Below are 20,185 nucleotides of genomic sequence, written 5' to 3' on the forward strand. Positions count from 1 at the left end.
TCCAGTGTTTGAAAGATATCAGAGTTCCAGATTAAGACTGCTGGTCCTTCTACAGAATCACCCTCTTCTCCTCAGCTTCTTTCAGCCTTCCCTAATTCAACCACAGGGGTCAGCTGCTTCTGTCAATTGGTTGGGTGCAAATAACTGCATTTGACTCTTTCAGCTGCTTGTTGGGTCTTCTGGAGTGCAGTCATGATAGATTTTGGGAGTTCTCCATAGCCTCAGTAGTAGTGTTAGGCCTTGGGACCTCCCCTTGAGCTCAATCCCACTTTGGGCCTGTCACTGGACCTTCTTTTCCTCAGACTCCTCTCCATTTCCATCCCTGTAATTCTTCCAGACAAGAACAATTAGGGATCAGAGTTGAGACTGTGGGATGGCAACCCTATCCCTGACTTGATGTCCTGTCTTCCTGCTGGAGGTGGGCTCTATAAGTTCCCTCTCCCTATTGTCTGGCATTTCATCTAAGTCATTTTGAGTCCTGGGAGTTTTTCGCCTCCCAGGTCTCTGATGCATTCTGGAGGGTCCTCCAAACTCCTTCCTGTGTTTGCCTGTTTACATTCTTTCTGCTGGCCCTCAGGGCTTCAGTCCTTTTTTCTCCTCACCCAATACCAGATCAGGTTTCCCCTCTCCCCCATTTATCCCGTACCCCATCCACTTTCCCTCCCTGGTCCCTCCCTCCCTCCCTTCCTCTCCCCCCACTTGTGATTGCTTTCTTTTCTCTCCCAAGTGGGACTGAGTTGTCTTCATTTGGACACTTCAGCTTGTTGAGCTTTTTGAGTTCTGTGGAATGTATCTTGGGTAGTCTGTATTTTTATTTTTTATTTAGCTAAAATCCACTTATTAGTGAGTACATACCACGCATGTCCCTTTGGGTCTGAGTTACCTCACTCAGGATGATATTTTCTAGTTCCATCCATTTGCCTGCAAAACTCAGGATGTCCTCATTCTTAATAGCTGAGTAGTACTCCATTGTGTAAATGAACCACATTTTCTGTATCCATTCTTCTTTCGTGGGACATCTAGGTTGTTTCCAGCTTCTGGCTATCATGAATAAGGCTATTATGAATATAGTGGAAGACTTGCCCCTGTGGCATGGTGGGACATCTTTTGGGTATATTCCCAAGAGTGGTGTAGCTGGGTCTTCAGGTAGATCTACTTCCAATTCTCTGAGGAACCTCCAGATTGACTTCCAGAGTGGTTGTACCAGTTTGCAATCCCACCAGCAATGGAGGAGTGTTCCTCTTTCTCCACATCCTCCCCAACATGTGTTGTCACCTGAGGTTTTGATCTTAGACATTTGGATTGGTGTAAGGTGGAATCTCAGAGTCGTTTTGATTTGCATTTCTCTGATCACTAAGGACTTTGGATATTTCTTTAAGTGCTTCTCCACCATGCGATATTCCTCAGTTGTGAATTCTTGGTTAAGTTCTATACCCCATTTTTTGATTGGGTTGTTTGATTTTTTTGGTGATTAACTTCTTGAGTTCTTTATCTATTTTGGATATTAGCCTCTGTCAGATGTGGGGTTAGTGAAGATTTTTTTCCCAATCTGTAGGTTGCTGATTTGTCTTATCGACTATGTCCTTTGCCTTACAGAAGCTTTCCAGTTTCATGAAGTCCCATTTATCAATTCTTGATCTTAGAGCATGAGCCATTGGAGTTCTATTTATGAAATTTCCCCTCCATGCCAAGGAGTTCAAGGCTCTTTCCCACTATCTCTTCTATTAGATTCAGTGTATCTGGTTTTATGTTGAGGTCCTTGATCCACTATGACTTGAGCTTTGTACAAGGTGACAAATATGGGTCTATTTTCATTCTTCTACATACAGACAGTCAGTTAGACCAGCAATATTTATTGAAGATGCTTTTTTTTTTCCATTGTATATTTTTGGCGTCTTTGTCAAAGATCAAGTGACCATAAACGTATGGTTTTATTTCTGGGTCTTCTATTCAATTGATCAACATGTCTGTCTCTGTACCAATACCATGCAGTTTTTTATCACTGTTGCTCTGTAATAAAGCTTGAGGTTAAGGATGTGATTCCTCTAGCTGTTTTTATTGTTAAGAGTTGTTTTTGTTATTCTGGGATTTTTGCCTTTCCAGATGAATTTGAGAATTTCTCTTTCCGTGTCCTTGAAGAATTATGTTAGGCTTTTGATGGGGACTGCATTGAATTTATAGATTGCCTTTGGTAGGATGGCCGTTTTTACTTTGTTAATTCTGCCAATCCATGAGCATGGGAGATCTCTCCATTTTCTCGATTTCTTTCTTGAGAGAATTGAAGTTATTGTCATACAGGTCTTTTCACTTGTTTGGTTAGAGTTACCCAAGATACTTTATATTATTTGTGGCTATTGTGAAGGGAGTTGTTTCCCAAATTTTTCACTCAGCCTGTTCATTATTTGTATAAAGGAAAGTTACTGATTTATTTGAGTTAATTTTTCTTATTTATTTATTTATTTATTTATTTATTTATTTATTTATTTATTGAGACAGGGTTTCTTTGTGTAGTACTGGCTGTCTTGGAACTCACTTTGTAGACCAGGCTGGCCTTGAACTCAGAAACCCACCTGCCTCTGCCTCCTACGTGCTGGGATTAAAGGCATACATCATCACTGTCCGGCAGTTGAGTTAATTTTCCACTTTGCTGAAGTTGTTCATCAGCATTTTGCTGTATATAAGACTCAATATCAAAGACAGATACTATCTCAGAGTAAAAGGATGGAAAAAGGTCTCCCAAGCAAATGGTCCCAGGAAACAAGCAGGAGTTGCCATCCTAATATCCAATAAAATAGACTTTCAACCACAAGTTATCAAGCATGATGAAGAAGGACACTTCATATTCATCAAGGAGAAAATACACCAAGAGAAAGTCTCAGTTCTGAACATCTATGCCCCAAATGCATGAGCACCCAAATTCATAAAAGAAACTTTACTAAAGTTCAAAACACACATTGAACCCCACACAATATTAGTGGGATATTTCAACCCCCCCCCTCTCACCAATCGATAGCCATGAAAACAGAAACTAAACAAAGACACAGTGAAACTAAGAGAAGTTATGAACCAAATCGATTCAGTAGATATCTACAGAACATTTCACCCTAAAACAAATGAATGCACCTTCTTGTCAATACCTCTTGGAACCTTCTCCAAAATCGACCATATAATTGGTCACAAAACAACCCTCAACAGATACAAAAGGATGGAAATAATACCATGCATCGTATCAGATCACCATGGCCCAAGACTGGTCTTCAATAACAGCCAAAACTACAGAAAGCCCACATATACTTGGAAACTGAAAAACTCTTTACTCAATGATAAATTGGTCAGGGAAGAAATAAAGAATTTAAAAGACTTCCTGGAATTTAATGAAAAGGCTGACGCATCATACCCAAACTTATGGGACACAATGAAAGCAGTGCTTAGAGAAAACTTCATACCAAGTGCCCTGGTAAAGAAACTGGAGAGATCTTACACTAACAACTTAACAGTACACCTGAGAGCTCTAGAAGAAAAAGAAGCAAACTCACCCAAAAGGAGTATAAGGCAGGAAATAGTCAAACTCAGGGCTGAAATCAACCAAATAGAATCAAAGAAAACAATACAAAGAATCTGCAAACCCAAAAGCTGGTTCTTTGAGAGAATCAACAAGATAGATAAGCCCCTATCCAAACTAACTAAAGGGTCAAGAGGCAGTATCCAAATTAATAAAATCAGAAATGAAAAGGGAGACATAACAACAGAAATGGAGGAAATTAAAAAAAAAATCATCAGATTCCACTATAAAAACCTATACTCAACAAAATGGGAAAACTCTAGATGAAATGGATGGTTTTCTAGACAGATGCCACAAACTAAAGTTAAATTAAGAGCATGTAAACTATCTAAACAGGCCCATATCACACAAGGAAATAGAAGAAGTCATTAGAAACCTCCCAACCAAAAAGAGCACAGGGCCAGATGGATTTAGTGCAGAATTCTACCAAACTGTCAAAGAAGATTGGATACCAATTTTCCTCAAACTATTCCATAAAATAGAAACAGAAGGAACACTACCTAACTTGTTCTATGAAGCCACGATTACTCTGATACCTAAACCACACAAGGACCCAACCAAAAAAAGAGAACTTCAGACCATTCTTGCTTATGAATATCGATGCAAGAATACTCAATAAAATTCTTGCAAACTGAATCTAAGAACACATCAAAACCACCATTCACCATAATCAAGTAGGTTTCATCCCAGGGGTGCAAGGTTGGTTTAATATATGAAAATCCATTAATATAATCTAGTATAAAAACAAACTAAAAAAAAAATCACATGATCATCTCCTTAGATGCAGAAAAAGCATTTGACAAAATACAACACACCTTCATGCAAAAATATTGGAGAGATCAGGAATTCAAGGGCCATACCTAAACACAATAAAATCTATTTACTGCAAACTAATAGCCAATATCAAATTAAATGAAGATATACTTGAAGCAATCCCACTGAAATTGGGACAAGACAAGGATGCCCACTCTCCCCATATCTCTTCAATATAGTCCTTGAAATGTTAGCGAGAACAATAAGAGAACAAAAAGAGATCAAGGGGATACAAATTGGTAAAGAAGAAATAAAGGTATCACTATTTGCAGATGATATAATAGTATACATAAGTAACCTCAAAAATTCTACCAGAGAACTTCTCCGGCTGATAAACACCTACAGCATATAGACCCTTAAAAAGGAAAAGGAAGCACATGATGTTGAGAGCTAAATATCAGTGATATAGAATGCAAATAACAGGGGCTGGTGAGATGGCTCAGTGGGTAAGAGCACCCGACTGCTCTTCCGAAGGTCCAGAGTTCAAATCCCAGCAACCACATGGTGGCTCACAACCATCCGCAACAAGATCTGACTCCCTCTTCTGGAGTGTCTGAGGACAGCTACAGCTACAGTGTACTTACATATATTAATAAAATAAATCTTTAAAAAAAAAGAATGCAAATAACAATCTGTAATATGTTTGTTTATACCTTTGCTTTAAATAAGGCACCATACTATAAGATAAACATGAAGCATTAACAACACGTACTTTAAGGTTAGGAAACAAGAAGAGGCTGGAGTTCCAGAACCACCTTTGTATATTCACTATTAATATTCCAAGTTCATATGACCAGCCCAACTATTTTAAAAAATTCTACCACCATGACAAACAGAGTCAAACTTCTAACTTAGGGGGACAGTGGAGATCCAAAACATGTTAACAATCAAGTTAACTCACTTTGTTAACTTTGTATAAAAGAAAAAGATTGCCAAATTCTGAACCTGTTTCTTTTAAGACTTGGCAACTAAGTGCCCCCAGTTTCTAAAGTTTTGTATGAAAAATCTTAGAGTTTCTTCAAATACTTAGAATTAAGGTAAAGATATTCCATATACCCACCTTGATACAACAACAGAGATAGAAAAGGAACTGAAAGTGAGGACTTATTTAATCTATTAAAATGGTAAAAAGCTAAAAAAAGATGGTTTAGAATTAAAACGTGAACTCAGTAATCTTGTAGGGTACCTAATACATATACAGAATTTATTTTTAACCCTGAATACTTGGAAAATGAAGTTTATAAATGCCTGTGAGGCAGCCAGTCCTCTCCCATATTTTACAAGAATGGGTCTGTGTGACAAAAGAACTTGGCAGGTGTGTCAATCTAATATTAGAAAAGATTACCATTCCCATCTTTGGAATGCCTTTAATTGGTAGCTTTTACATCTCTGTTAGAGAAGCCACTGTTTATGTTGTGAGTAGCTCCATTCAGTGTTTCAACAGAGTCTTCAGTCAATAGGTAATAAGGAAATGGGTTTCCTTAGCAACTTGACTGGATGACCTGAGAGTGAATCTTCCTTCATTCTAGTCCCAGGAGGATTGCAATCTTGTTTGGCAGCTTGAGTACAATCTAATTAGAGACCCTGACTTAGAATGACCTGATAAGCACCTCCTAATTCTCTGTCTTTTGGATAGTGGTATATATGAGCCTGGTAGCAGACTTAAAATCTCATCTTCCTGTGGAGAGTGGCCCAGTGGTAGGCCTCTTGTATAGCATACCCAAAGCCCTGGATTTAATACACGGTATTGCAAAAAGGGAGGGAAATGAAAGGAAGGGAACAGAGGAGGAAAGGAAATCTGTGAACCAAATAAGAAGTACAAAAATAGATTCATGTAAACATAGTATGGTGTTGAGATAGTTTAGTGGAATGAAGGATTAGCTCAACAAACTAATGGCATTGAACACCTTGTTATTTTTCTGTTAAAGGAGAACTCTCTTGCCATGAAAAGTTACCTTGAAATGAGTCATGCTGATTTAAGGATTAAAGCCATTAAATTTGTAAGAAAATTTAAGAAAAAAAAAACAGGCAAAGATTTTTTTTAGGATTTATAATCAACTAAAAGTAGAAGAAAGTGATGTTAGAGTTCCCTAAATTGAAAACTTAATGCTTTTCAAATAATATTAAGAGAATAATGGTTGGCTGTAAGTATCTGCATCTGTCTCAGTCACCTGCTGGTAGAGACTGTCAAAGGACAGCCATCCTAAACTTCTGTTTGCAAACACAACACAGCATCAGTAATAGTGTTAGGGTTTGATGACTGCCTGTGGAATGGATCCCAAGTTGGACTGGTCACTGAATGGCCTTTCCTTCAGTCTCTGCTCCATTTTTGTCCCTGCATTTCTTTTAGATAGGAACAATTCTAGGTCAGAAATTTTGAAGGTGGGTTGGTGAGCCTATGCCTCCATTGGGGGCTCTGTCTGTTGGTCTCTTCAGATTCCCTCTTCCCACTGCTGGAAATTTCAGTTAAGGTCACCCCCATTGTATCCTGGGAGCTCTCACATCCCAGGTCTCTGAGACTTTCTAGAGATTCTCCCCTGATTCTTAGAGGCTGTATATTTCCATTCATTCTCCTGCCTACTGGGCTTCTCTCCTGTTTCTCCCCCATACCAGATTCTGCCCCCTTCCCCCACTTCACCCAGTTCCATCCCTCCCTCTGCCTCCTGTAGTTATTTTGTTCCCCTAAGTGTGATTGAAGCATCCTCACTTGGGCCTTCCTTCTTGTTAAACTTCTTAGAGTTTGTGGGTTGTATCATGGGTATTCTATACTTTTGATTAATATCCACTTATCAGTGAGTATATACCATGTCCTTTTGGGTCTGGGTTACCTCATTCAGGATAATAACCCCTATGGAAGTGTTGGGGGAAGGATTGAAGGAGCTGAAGTGAAGGGGATGGCAACCCCATAGGAAGACCAACAGTGTCTACTAACCTAGACCCCTGGGAGCTCCCAGAGACTAAAGGAATGACCATCTAGAGACTGCCCCACCTGGGGATCCATCCCATATACAGTTACCAAACCCAGACACTATTGTGGATGCTAACAAGTGCTTGCTGACAGGAGCCTGATATAGCTGTCTCCTGAGATGCTCTGCCAGTACCTGACACATACAGAAGTGGATGCTTATAGCCATCCATGGAACTGAGCACAGGGTCCCCAATGAAGGAGCCAAAGAAAGGACCCAAAGAGTTGAAGGGGTTGGTAGCCTCATAGGAGGAACAATAATACAAACTAACCATTCCTCACCCCTGCCCCCCCCCCCCCCCCAAGCTCTCAGGGACTAAACCACCAACCAAAGAGTACACATGGTGGGACTCATGGCTCCAGATGCATATGTAGTAGAGGATGGCCTAGTTGGACATTAGTGGGAGGAGAGGCCCTTGGTCCTGTGAAGGCTCTATGCCCCAGTGTAGGGGAATGCCAGGCCCAGGAAGTGGGAGTGGGTCAGTTGGTGAGCAGGGGGAGGGACTAAGAGAGGGGACTTGGGCGGGGGGACCAGGAAAGGGGATATCATTTCAAATGTAAATAGAGAAAATATCCAATTAAAAGGGGGAAAAACACTTAGAAAACAAAACAAACAAAAACAAACAAAGAGCATACATAGGCTGGCATGGGCTGGTGTGAGACTCTTGGAACATATGTAGCAGCGAACTGCCTTGTCAGGTCTCAGTTGGAAAGGATGTGCCTAATCCTGTAGAGACTTGTAGCCCTAGGATAGAGGATGCCTGGGAAGGGGGTGCAGAGAGGAGGGTGCCCTCTCAGAGGCAAATGGGAGGGGGAATGGGATAAAGAATTCCAGGAAAGGGGACCAGGAACCAAGGAACATTAGTTTCTTGAAAATATATTTTATAGTCATGAGCTGGGTATCATTTCACTGATTTGACCCTGTTTTCTTTTAGTGATGTTTTATAATTCTCAATGTAGACATCTTTACTTATTCCATTAAGTTTATATTATTTTGATTTTATGAATGGAATTACTAGTCTTTGATCATTTGTATAGAAATAGAGTTGATTACTCCATATCAATTTAATTTCTTTTATTTTTACTGAATGTATTAGCTATAAAAGGTTTTGTAGATTCTCTTTAGGACTGTCTCTGTGTGATTGGGCCATTTTTCATAAAGTCTTCTGTAAAGATGCTTGATTTATTTTTCCCAATGGATCTTAAATGTTTATATGCATATATACATTATGAAATTGATGACCTTATATTTACTGAGTCTGTAAGAAAAATCGGTTTTAAAATATTATTTTTAATATTTCAAATATCCATAAGGAAAAAACATTCTTTGGTTTTCAGTCTTTATTTGTAAGATAAATAGATCTCTAAAGTATATGCTACATCTCAGCAGTGTATTTGTTGCCAAAAGGTGATACAAAGGGGTCATGTTCATTATGTTTTGGTGTCAAAATAGATGAATTTTATATATATTTAGCTTTTGGCCTGCTTACTTTTATATTTCCTAGTGGTAATGCTTAAATGAAGTAAATAAGAATTTTCTGTTGAATTTCCTTTTTGGCTTCACTTAATCAAGTGCTGGTGATAGTTACAGAACTTTTCTTAGTATCTGACATTTATCAAATGTTTAAAACTTAGTTTATTAATTCTATAGAATTTTTTTCTTTAGTATTTTGAAAGTGCACTAATTTGTTTCCATTATCTATGTTTTTTTTTGTTTGTTTGTTTTTTGTTGTTGTTGTTAGGTATAACCCGAAAAAACCCAAGAACACCCCTTTCTGATCTTCAAGGCATGAACACTCTAAATGAAAAAAATCAACAGTAAGTTTGGTATATGTTTACAAGGCAAGATGAAATAAATAACTATCTCATATTTTTAGATATTAGTATATAGCCTGGTAGCCTGTGATTTTTCTGCCTCAGGCTGAGTGCTAGGATTATAGATATGTGCAACCCACTCAGATTTATGTTTTTGTATATTTGTGAGAATGTGTTGTGTGTATGTTTGTGTGGGTAAGGGTGAATGTATCATGGCACATGTGTGATGCTCAGAAGACAGCCTTGGATGTCAGGTCTGTGTTTTACCTTTTTTGTGGTGACTGGATCTCTTTTTTGTTCACTACTGTATACATCAGGCTATTTGGCTTACAGGTTTCTGGAGGTTGTTCTGTCTTTGCCTTGTGTCTTAGCATATGGGTACTGGGTTTATAGATATGTTATGGCATCTAACTTTTCCATTAGTTGTGGGGTTCTTTCTCAGATTCTTGGACTTATGCACCAAGTACAGAATGCACTGAGTTGCCTCTCCTGTTCACAGATTTTGTTTTAAAATTTTATTTATTTACTTTGTCTTTGTTGGGATTGGAAAATGTGCATAGGATGTGTTTGAAAATTCGAGGAAAATGTGGAGGACCAATTTCTTTCCTTCACCCATTGAGAACCCAGATATCACACTAACATTATCAATCTTGACAGCAAGTACCTTATTCTTTGGGCTGTCTTGCTATTCCCACCCTGGGATTTCTATTCTGTTTGCTTCTTGGTTTGTGTGAGACAGTGTATCATATTGTATAGTCTGTCTTAGAGCTTGCTATGTAAGCGGAGATGATCTTGAATTTCTGATCCTCCAACTCTGAAGTGTTGGGAATGTAGACCTGAATTACCCAACACGAGGCTTTGATAGTTTTTCATGTCTTTGACTTGTGTATTTGCCAAGACATCTTTTTAGAGATAGTTTCTTTTGACTTGTTTTTTCCCTCTGAGTAGGCCATGCTTTCTGAGTATGTTGTATGTGTGTGAATATGATTTCTAATTTGTAATGTTTGTATTGGTATGCAGTGAGCATTTGAACATAATGTAGTAACTATATATCAGATCAGTCTTCCTTTGCACATGTCATCTGCTCTTCGATTTGGTTTGTCTTTTTCTTCTTCTGTTGTTTGCTTGTTCTTTCTTTTTCTTTTTGTAAACCAGAACATTTATTTTATTACTGATTGAAATCCTCAAGATGAACTGGATGCTGCAACAGCTGCTCTCTTGGGTTTTGGTCTTGTGCCCTCGTGGAATACATGTCTGAATCTGCGGTAGACAATCTTTAGGTGCCTCATCCGACCAGTCCCGGTAGTGTTTCATCTCTTAGCCTTGGCACTCCAGTTATAGTTTCTCTTGTGCTTGGCAGGGGAACCATACTTGCCACTGGTTGACTTCTGAAGGTGGTAGGCCTTGGAGCCACAGCGACAGCACAGTGTGTGCAACGCTCACCAAAGGATGACGTTCCTTTTGTCATCTTGCTTCTACTGGTGAGGCCAAAGAGACTGGAAGAGCTTGTTTTTTCAACTGTAGACTCTTTTCTGTGCCCAAGATCAGCTAAAGGAATACCATCAAGAACTTCTCAGCTCTTTCATGTTTCTTTTCCTTAGACACATAGTTATTTTCTAATTTTATATACATATGTGAGTTATTGTTAATATCTGATCTTCAAAATAGAAAAGGAGAATGTTGAAGGCTGGTGGTAGAAATGGTGATTACCTTTTAAGTCCACTGAAGGCATTCAAGCTTGCAGCATTGTAGAACATACAACAGCGTTCACTATGCAGTTGTTTTCTTCTTGCATGATTAAAGCATTTATTGCCACATAAATCTCTGATATATGGAGGAGAAAGTTCTTTTGGCCCATGTTGGCTATGAGCTGGTTGAAAACTATTCCAAGAAAAGATGCACATAACTCTCTCCTACCTCTTGTGATGTAAAGGTTAAATAACTGCTAAATGTCCAGACTTAGTTTTGGTTTAGCAGAGAAACCTTTCTCTGGAAGTTACAAGCTATTATGGTTGACTGTAGCCTTGGAAATACTACATAGGGAATTCTAAAAATAAAAAAATTCCCCAATTTAAAATTATGTGCAATTCTTCATTTTCTGAATGTTGACTCTTATCATTGTTCTATTTTTTTGAATATTTTTTTCAGGTTTTTTTTTTGGTTTTTCGAGACAGGGTTTCTCTGTATAGCCCTGGCTGTCCTGGAACTCACTCTGTAGACCAGGCTGGCCTCGAACTCAGAAATCCACCTGTCTCTGCCTCCCAAGTGCTGGGATTAAATTTTTCAGTTTTTCATGACAGGGTTTTCTCTGTTGCTTTGGCTGTCCTAGAACTTGCTCTACAGACCAGACAGGCCTTGAACTTACAGAGATCCACCTGCATCTGTTTTCCACATGCTGAGATTAAAGGTAGGGGCCACCTATGCACTGTTCTATTTTATTATTAATATTGACTATTTCTTACCATGGCTCATTTAGAAATGAAACTTACCATAAGTATTTGTCTCAGTATTCATTGCTTTGAGGAGACACCATGACTATGGCAACTCTTATTAAAGAAACATTTTAACTGTAAGCTTGCTTACAGTTTCAGAAGTTTAGTCCATTTTCATCATTGCGGAGCCATGGTGGTAAGCAGTAGACATGGTGCTGGAGACATAGCGTTGAGTTCTACATGTGGATCTGTAGGCACAAGGAAGAGAGGAAGCTTCTGAGCCGGGTTTGGGTTTGAAACCGCTAAGCCTACTCCCAGTGACATACTTCCTCCTAATCCCTGTCAAGTATTGTCACTCCCCAGTGATCAAGCATTCAAATATTTGCATCTATGGGGGCCATTCTTATTTAAACAGCTATAGTATTTATATATAAGAAGTGAATACAGACTGTGGTGAACTTGGAAGATATATTCCTTGTGAAAAAAGGGAGAGTCCTCTATAGTTTTATTAGAATATGTTCAGCCAGTGAAGTTGTCTCAAGTGAGGAGACATATCTGGTGCTTCTTCCCTGTCATGAGATGGGAATATTATCCCACTCCATAACTTTTTTTCCCAACCCAACACCAAGGGTTGGATTTAGAACCTTGTTCATGTCAGGCCAGCACTCTACACTGAGCAATATTCCCAGTTCCAGCCCTCTTTTTGCTGTGTTTGTTTTTGGTAAGATCACACTAAATTGCCCTAGCTGATTTTCAACTCACTCACATCATAGCCCAGGTAGACCTTAAACTTGTGATCCTCCTGCCTTAGCCTCTTAAGTAAGCAAAATATAGGCCTTTGTTGTAAGGTCTTGGCATCACGGTGATACTTTTTTTTTTTTTTTTTTTTTTTTGGTTTTCCGAGACAGGGTTTCTCTATGTAGCCCTGGCTGTCCTGTAGACCAGGCTGGCCTCGAACTCAGAAATCCGTCTGCCTCTGCCTCCCGAGTGCTGGGATTAAAGGCATGCGCCACCACGCCCAGTTATCACTGTGATAATTAATGAGCTGGTAGTCTTGCATTTGCTTTTAACTTCTTAAATTGTTGCTTTGTTAAGGCTTCTTCACTTTATGCTGTTGATCAAATTTTCATTTTTTCTTTCTTGCCATTTTCTTTTATTTTGTTTGAAACAGATCTTGCTGTGTAGTCCAGACTAACCTGGAATTCAGGCAATAGTTTCACCTAAGCTTCCAAATGCTAGGATTTATAGACGTGTACAATTATATCTGGCTTTTGATTAAAATTTTATGGTTAAATTTTTACATGTTTCCTTTTTTAAAATTGCTAGAAATATATCATTCCACATGGTTTTGGCCATGTACTTTATCGTTTGTTTCTTTTTAAGGTGTATCTTTCTGGTTCCCGAGCCTTTTCTGTGGTAATTCCACTTTTCCATGTGCTGGACAGTCTTTACTAAAGCATTTGGGCTCCTTTGATGTCCTCTTTTATCTGATTTTCTGTTTCTTTTTGGTTTTCTTTATCTCTCTCATTTCTTCACCTCTAAGGCTGCTGGCACTGGATTAAAAAGATCTTGGAGTGATCTGTAATTGTCTCTCATGCAATATACATTTGCTGGAGCATCAAGCCATGCCAGCTTTAACCTCAAATGAGAGTTGGGAATTGTTATCACCACTCACTTCTTCCATCATCACTTCAGTTGAAGCTGTCATCCCATTTTGCATGGATTATTCTAACTTAACCAGGTTTTGTCCTCAGCCTCCAAAGCTATATTTTCTACAGTAGTCAGATGACTGTTTTATAAGATGAATCATGTTAATGTTTTACTTAAAATCCCCATGTTTTCTCTCATCCATTCCAGTAAAAGCCAAAATCCTTAGGCTACCTAAAAAGGCACAATATATCATGGCCTCTTTTTCAGTGTTTCTCAGACTCAACAGCAGCATGTCCATCTTAGGAATTTTGTGTTTGTTCTCTCTTAACCAGATAACTGCTTAATCTTTTTTATTTTTTTCTAATTTCCATTTAATTAATATTTTTGTGGCTGTCTTTTTATACTAATACTAAGGCTGACTTTGCGCTCCTCAATGTAACCTTGCCTGTAATTCATGAACCTCCTGCCTCACTTTCTCAGTTTTGGAATTACAGGCCTGTAATTGTAATTGACCTCCTTATTTAAGGTGAACCTTTTCTATGAGACCTTCCCTAACTACTATATTTTAAAAGCTTATTGTATTTTCTTTTGTTTAGTTTTTCTCCTTCATCTGGTTACTTGACCCTGAGCGTGGTTTCCTATATGCTTATTAGTCTCCTTATACTTATTATAAATCTCATGATGGTAAGAATTTTAGTTTGGCTTTTTAATGTTGTATGTGCAGTGATAGAAGAATAATTGACATGTGTTTTAAGCTAATGAACGAATATATTCTACATGTTCAAATGTTACTAGTGTACTTTATTTTCAAGAGTTTCAAGTTTTCCTTCTCAGTATTTATAGGACTCTTTCCTTTCTCTTAAGAATATTACTTGTACCCTCTTACCTAGATAGTTTTCTTCCTAGGTTTTTTGCTGTTTGTTTTTGTTTTAATTCTGTTTTTTGACACAGGGTCTTTGTAGCTTTCTGTGTGCTGGAACTCACTATGTATAATAGCCTGGCCCTAACTCCCAGAGATCCCTCTGTCCATTGCTCCAGAGGGCTGGAACCACAATGCCTGGCCTCCTTCAAGTTTTTTGTTTTGAACTGGTCAACTATTCATGTTTACGATTGACTTGTTGTCCCCAACATTGAGAGTAACTGGGTCCAGTAGGACCCAGGCACACAGGAATTTTGCCCGACCAGAGGCACAGGTTCCTTCTGGTCTGGTCTGTTGCCCTGAGCAGACCTTTCGTGGGAACTCTGCAGCCAGTCCCACAATACCCAGAGGAAGCTCCATTCTCAGGGGCTCTAACACACCCAGGATCATAGGATCACAGGATCACAGGAGCTTGACCAAACCAGGATCTCAGAGTCCCAGAGGCAGCTTGACTCCCAGGAGCTCTGACATACCCAGCATCTCAGGATCACAGGATCCCAGAATCACAGAACCACAGAGAGAGCTGGATTCTGATGAAGTTCAGACATAACCAGGATCACAGGAAGGACAGGCTCCAGTCAGATATACCAAAGTTACATAGCATTAGAGATAACCAGATAGTGGGAGGCAAGCGTAAGAACATAAGTAACAAACCAAGGTTACTTGGCATCGTCAGAACCCAATTCTCCCACCATAGGAAGTCCTGGATACACTATCACTCTGGAAAAGCAAGATCTAAAGGATCTAAAAAATCACTTCTCATGATGATGATAGAGGATTTTAAGAAGGACATAAATAACTCCCTTAAAGAAATACAGGAGAACACAGGTAAAAAGGTACAAGCCCTTAAAGAGGAAACACAAAAATCCCTTAAAGAATTACAGGAAAACAAAGAGGTAAAGGAAATGAACAATCTTGAATGCAAAATCTAAAAATGGAAATAGAAACAATTAAGAAATCACTAAAGGAGACAACCTTGGAGTTAGAAAACCTGGGAAAAAGATCAGGAGTCATAGATGCAAGCAAGCATCACCAACAGAATACAAGAAAATTCAAAAAACAATAAGTTCCTATACCAAAACATTCAGGAAATCGAGGACACAATGAGAAGACCATACCTAAGGATAATAGGTATAGAAGAGAGTGAAGATTCCCAACTTAAAGGGCCAGTAAATATCTTCAACAAAATTAAAGAAGAAATCTTCCCTAACCTGAAGAAGAGATGCCCATGAACATACAAGAAGCCTACAGAGCTCCAAATAGACTGGACCAGAAAAGAAATTCCTCCCGTCATATAATATTCAAAACACCGAATGCACTAAACAAAGAAAGAATATTAAAAGCAGTAAGGGAAAAAGGTCAAGTAACATGTAAAGGCAGACCTATCAGAATTACACCAGGCTTCTCACCAGAGACTATGAAAGCCAGAAGATTCTGGGAAGATCTCATATAGACCCTAAGAGAACACAAATGCCAGCCCAGGCTACTATACCCAACAAAACTCTTAATTGCCATAGATGGAGAAAACATGATATTCAATGACAAAACCAAATTTATACAATATTTTTCCATAAATCCAGCCCTTCAAATGATAATAGATAGAAAATACCAACACAAGGAGAGAAACTATATCCTAGAAAAAGCAAGAAAGTAATCTTGCTTTTTAGCAAGAAGATAGCTACACAAACATAATTCCACCTCTAACAACAAAAATAACAAGAAGTGACAATCACTTTTTCTTAATATCTCTTAATATCAATGGACTCAATTCTCCCCGCAAAAAGACATAGACTGGATATTAAACAGGACCCGGCATTTTGCTGCATACAGGAAACACACTTCAATGACAAAGACAGATACTACCTCAGAGTAAATGGTTGGAAAACATTTTTCCAAGCAAATGGTCCCTAGATACAAGCTGGAGAAGCCATTCTAATATCAAATAATATCAACTTTTAACCAAAAGTTATCAAAAAAGATAAGGAAGAACACTTCATACTCATTCACCAAAGGACAAATCTACCAAGGTGAACTCTGAATTCTGAACATCTATGCTCCAAATGCAAGGGCACCCAAATTCATTTTTAAAAAAAAAACAACTTTACTAAAGCTCAAAATACACATTGAACTCCACATAACTATAGTAGGAGACTTCAGCTTTCCACTCTCAGCAATGGACAGATCATGGAAACAGAAACTAAACAGGGACACAGTGAAACTAACAGAAGTTATGAACCAAATGGATCTAACAGATACTTATAGAATATTTCATCCTAAAGCAAAAGAATGTACCTTCTCAGCACCTCATGGTACCTTCTCCATAATTAGCAATATAATTGGTCACAAAACACCTCGACAGATACAGGAAGATTGAAATGATCCTATTCATCCTATCAGATCACCATGGACTAAGGCTGGTCTTCAATACCAACAAAACCAAGGAAAAGCACACATATATATGGAATCTGAACAATGACAACTTGGTCAAGGAAGAAATACAGAAATTAAAGAATTTTTAGAATTTAATGAAAATGAAGGCACATCATACCAATACTTATGGGACACAATGAAAGCAGTGGTAAGAGGAAAACTCATAGCTCTAAGTGCCTTCAAAAAGAAACTGGAGAAAGCTTACATTAGCAGCTTGATAGCACACCTGAAAGCTCTAAAACAAAAAGAAGCTAATACACCCAAGATGAGTAGACAGCAGGAAATAAACTGAGGGCTAATATCAACCAAATAGAAACAAAAAGAACTATACAAAGAATCAACCAAACCAGGAGCTGGTTCTTTGAGAAAATCAACAAGATATATAAGCCCTTAGCCAGACTAACCAGAGGGCACAGAGACAGTATCCAAATTAAGAAAATCAGAAATGAAAAGGGAGACATAACAATGTAAACCATAGAAATTTAAAAAAATCATCAGATCCTACAACAAAATCTTATACTCAACAAGATTGGAAAATCTGGATGCAATGGACAATTTTCTAGACAGATACCAAGTGCCAAAGTTAAAACAGGATCAGATAAACCATCTAAACAGTCCCATAACCTCCTAAAGAAATAGAAGTAGTCATTAATAGTCTCCCAACCAAAAAAAAAAAAAAAAAAAAAAGCCCAGGACCAGATGGATTTAGTGGAGAATTCTATCAGACCTTCAAAGAAAACCTAATACCAGTACTCTTTAAACTGTTCTACAAAAAAAGAAACAGAAGGAACACTACCCAATTCATTCTATGAAGCCACAATTACTGTGCGTATTTTCCCTTGGAGATGGAATGGTTTTTGTCTAATCAGAAGCTTGTCACAATTTCCTTTCATAGAGAACTTCATAAGAGATTTTTTCTACTTCTATCATGTTTAATGTTTTGAATAGATTTTAAAAACTTGTTGAGTACATATTACTTTTAGCTTCAGAAGATATCATGTATATTTAAGAGGCATTTAACTACAATAAATTACTTTGATGACTTAAAAATGTTAATAATGAGTTGTATATTTTAAAATAAATATATGTATATATATATATGTATTTATGTGTGTATGTGTATATATATGTATCCTATAGGGTTGCAGACCCCTTTAGCTCCTTGGGTATTTTCTCTAGCTCCTACATTAGGGGCCCTGTGTTACATCCAATAGATGACTGTGAGCATCCACTTCTGTATTTGCCAGGTACTGGCATAGCCTTGAGAGCCATGTCAGGGTCCTTATCCACACTTTGGTTTTCCTTCTTGAGTTTCATGTGTTTTGCAAATTGTATCTTGGATATTCTAAGTTTCCAGGCTAATAGCCGATTATCAGTGAGTGCATATCATGTGTGTTCTTTTGTGATTGGGTTACCTAACTCACGATGATATTTTCCAGATGCATCCATTTGCCTAAGAATTTCATGATTTCATTGTTTTAAATTGCTGAGTAGTACTCCATTGTGTAAATGTACCACATTTTCTGTATCCATTCCTCAGTTGAGTGACATATGGGTTCTTTCCAGCTTCTGGCTATTATAAATAAGGCTGCTATGAACATAGTGGAGCATGTGTCCTTATTACAAGTTGGAACATCTTCTGGGTATATGCCCAGGAGAGGAATTGATGGATCTTCTGGTAGTACTATGTCTAATTTTCTGAGGAACTGCCAGACTGATTTCCAGAGTGGTTGTACCAGCTTGCAATCCCACCAACAATAGAGGAGTATCCCTCTTTCTCCACATCCTCACCAGCATCTGTTGTCACTTGAATTTTTGATCTTAGCCATTCTGACAGGTGTGAGGTGGAATCTCAGTGTTGTTTTGATTTGCATTTCCCTGATGATTAAGGATGTTGAACATTTTTTTCAGGTGCTTCTCAGCCATTCGGTATTCCTCAGTTGAGAATTCTTTGTTTAGGTCTGCACCCCATTTTTTAAATAGGGTTATTTGATTTTCTGGAGTCCATCTTCTTGAGTTCTTTACATATATTTGATACTAGTCCCCTATCTGATTTAGGATTGGTAAAGATCCTTTCCCAATCTGTTGGTGGCCGTTTTGTCTTATTGACAGTATCTTTTGCCTTACAGAAGCTTTGCAATTTTATGAGGTTCCATTTGTCGATTCTTGATCTTACAGCACAAGCCATTGCTGTTCTGTTCAGGAATTTTTCTCCTGTGCCCATATCTTCGAGGCTTTCCCCCACTTTCTCCACTATAAATTTCAGTGTCTCTGGTTTTAATGTGGAGTTCTTTGATCCACTTAGACTTGAGCTTTGTAGAAGGAGATAAGAATGGATCAATTTGCATTCTTCTACATGATAACCACCAGTTGTTGCCAGCACCATTTGTTGAAAATGCTGTCTTTTTTCCACTGGATGGTTTTAGCTCCCTTGTCAAAGATCAAATGACCATAGGTGTGTGGGTTCATTTCTGGGTCTTCAATTCTATTCCATTGATCTACCTGTCTGTCACTGTACCAGTACCATGCAGTTTTTATCACAATTGCTCTGTAGTACAGCTTTAGGTCAGGCATGGTGATTCCACCAGAGGTTCTTTTATCATTGAGAAGAGTTTTTGCTATCCTAGGTTTTTTGTTATTCCAGATGAATTTGCAAATTACCTTTTCAAATTCGTTGAAGAATTGAGTTGGAATTTTGATGGGGATTGCATTGAATCTGTAGATTGCTTTCTGCAAGATAGCCATTTTTACTATATTGATCCTGCCAATCCATGAGTACCTCCAAAAAGAAAGTAGACAGAGCATACACTAGCAGCCTGATAGCATACCTAAAAGCTCTAGTACAAAAGGAAGCAAATTCATCCAAGAGGAGTAGATGGCAGAAAATGATCAAACTCAGGGTTGAAATCAACCAAGTGGAAACAAAAAGAACTAGTCAAAGAATCAACCACAACAGGAGCTGGTTCTTTGAGAAAATCAACAAGATAGATAAACCCTTATCCAGACTAACTAGAGGGCACAGGGACAGTATCCTAATTAACAAAATCAGAAATGAAAAGGGAGACATAACAACAGAACCTGAGGAAATCCAAAACATCCTCAGATCCTAAAACAAAAGGCTATTCTCAACAAAACTGGAAAACCTGGATGTAATGGACAAATTTCTAGACAGATACCAGGTACCAAAGTTAAATCAGCATCTGATTAATGACCTAAACTGTTCCATATCCCCTAAAGAAATAGAAGCAGTCATTAATAGTCTCCCAACCAAAAAAGCCCAGGGCCAGATGGGTTTAGTGCAGAGTTCTATCAGACCTTCAAAGAAAACCTAATTCTAATTCTTCTCAATCTATTCCGCAAAATAGAAACAGAAGATACTCTACCCAATTCATTCTGTGAAGCCACAATTACTTTGATACCTAAACCACATAAAGACCCAACAAAGACAGAGAACTTATTACCAATTCCCCTTATGAATATCGATGCAAAAATACTCAATAAAATTCTCGCTAACCAAATTCAAGAACACATCAAAAGAATCATCCATCATGATCAAGTAGGCTTCATTCCAGCAATGCAGGAATGGTTTAATATACGGA

The 20,185-nt window shown here is 38.2% G+C and overlaps 1 protein-coding gene, 1 long non-coding RNA gene and 1 pseudogene across 14 annotated transcripts in view; 1 reads left to right on the forward strand and 2 right to left on the reverse strand.

The window, feature by feature from the left end:
• Myo9a (myosin IXa) overlaps positions 1-20,185 on the forward strand; it is a 178,019-nt gene that overhangs the window by 83,133 nt on the left and 74,701 nt on the right. For all 13 annotated transcript variants that reach the window (XM_006511209.4, XM_006511210.3, XM_017313399.2 and 10 more), the window contains one exon: positions 9,083-9,158. In XM_006511209.4, the coding sequence (XP_006511272.1) occupies positions 9,083-9,158 (76 nt within the window). The remainder of the gene's footprint in view (positions 1-9,082; positions 9,159-20,185) is intronic.
• Positions 1-20,185, reverse strand: part of Gm20275 (predicted gene, 20275) — a 114,787-nt gene that overhangs the window by 7,729 nt on the left and 86,873 nt on the right. The window contains exon 3 of the long non-coding RNA NR_166694.1: positions 11,645-11,835. This is a non-coding gene — a long non-coding RNA (predicted gene, 20275). The remainder of the gene's footprint in view (positions 1-11,644; positions 11,836-20,185) is intronic.
• Gm2735 (predicted gene 2735) lies at positions 10,342-10,623 on the reverse strand (annotated as a pseudogene).

Source organism: Mus musculus, chromosome 9, assembly GCF_000001635.26.
Source record: "Mus musculus strain C57BL/6J chromosome 9, GRCm38.p6 C57BL/6J".
Taxonomy (NCBI): domain Eukaryota; kingdom Metazoa; phylum Chordata; class Mammalia; order Rodentia; family Muridae; genus Mus; species Mus musculus.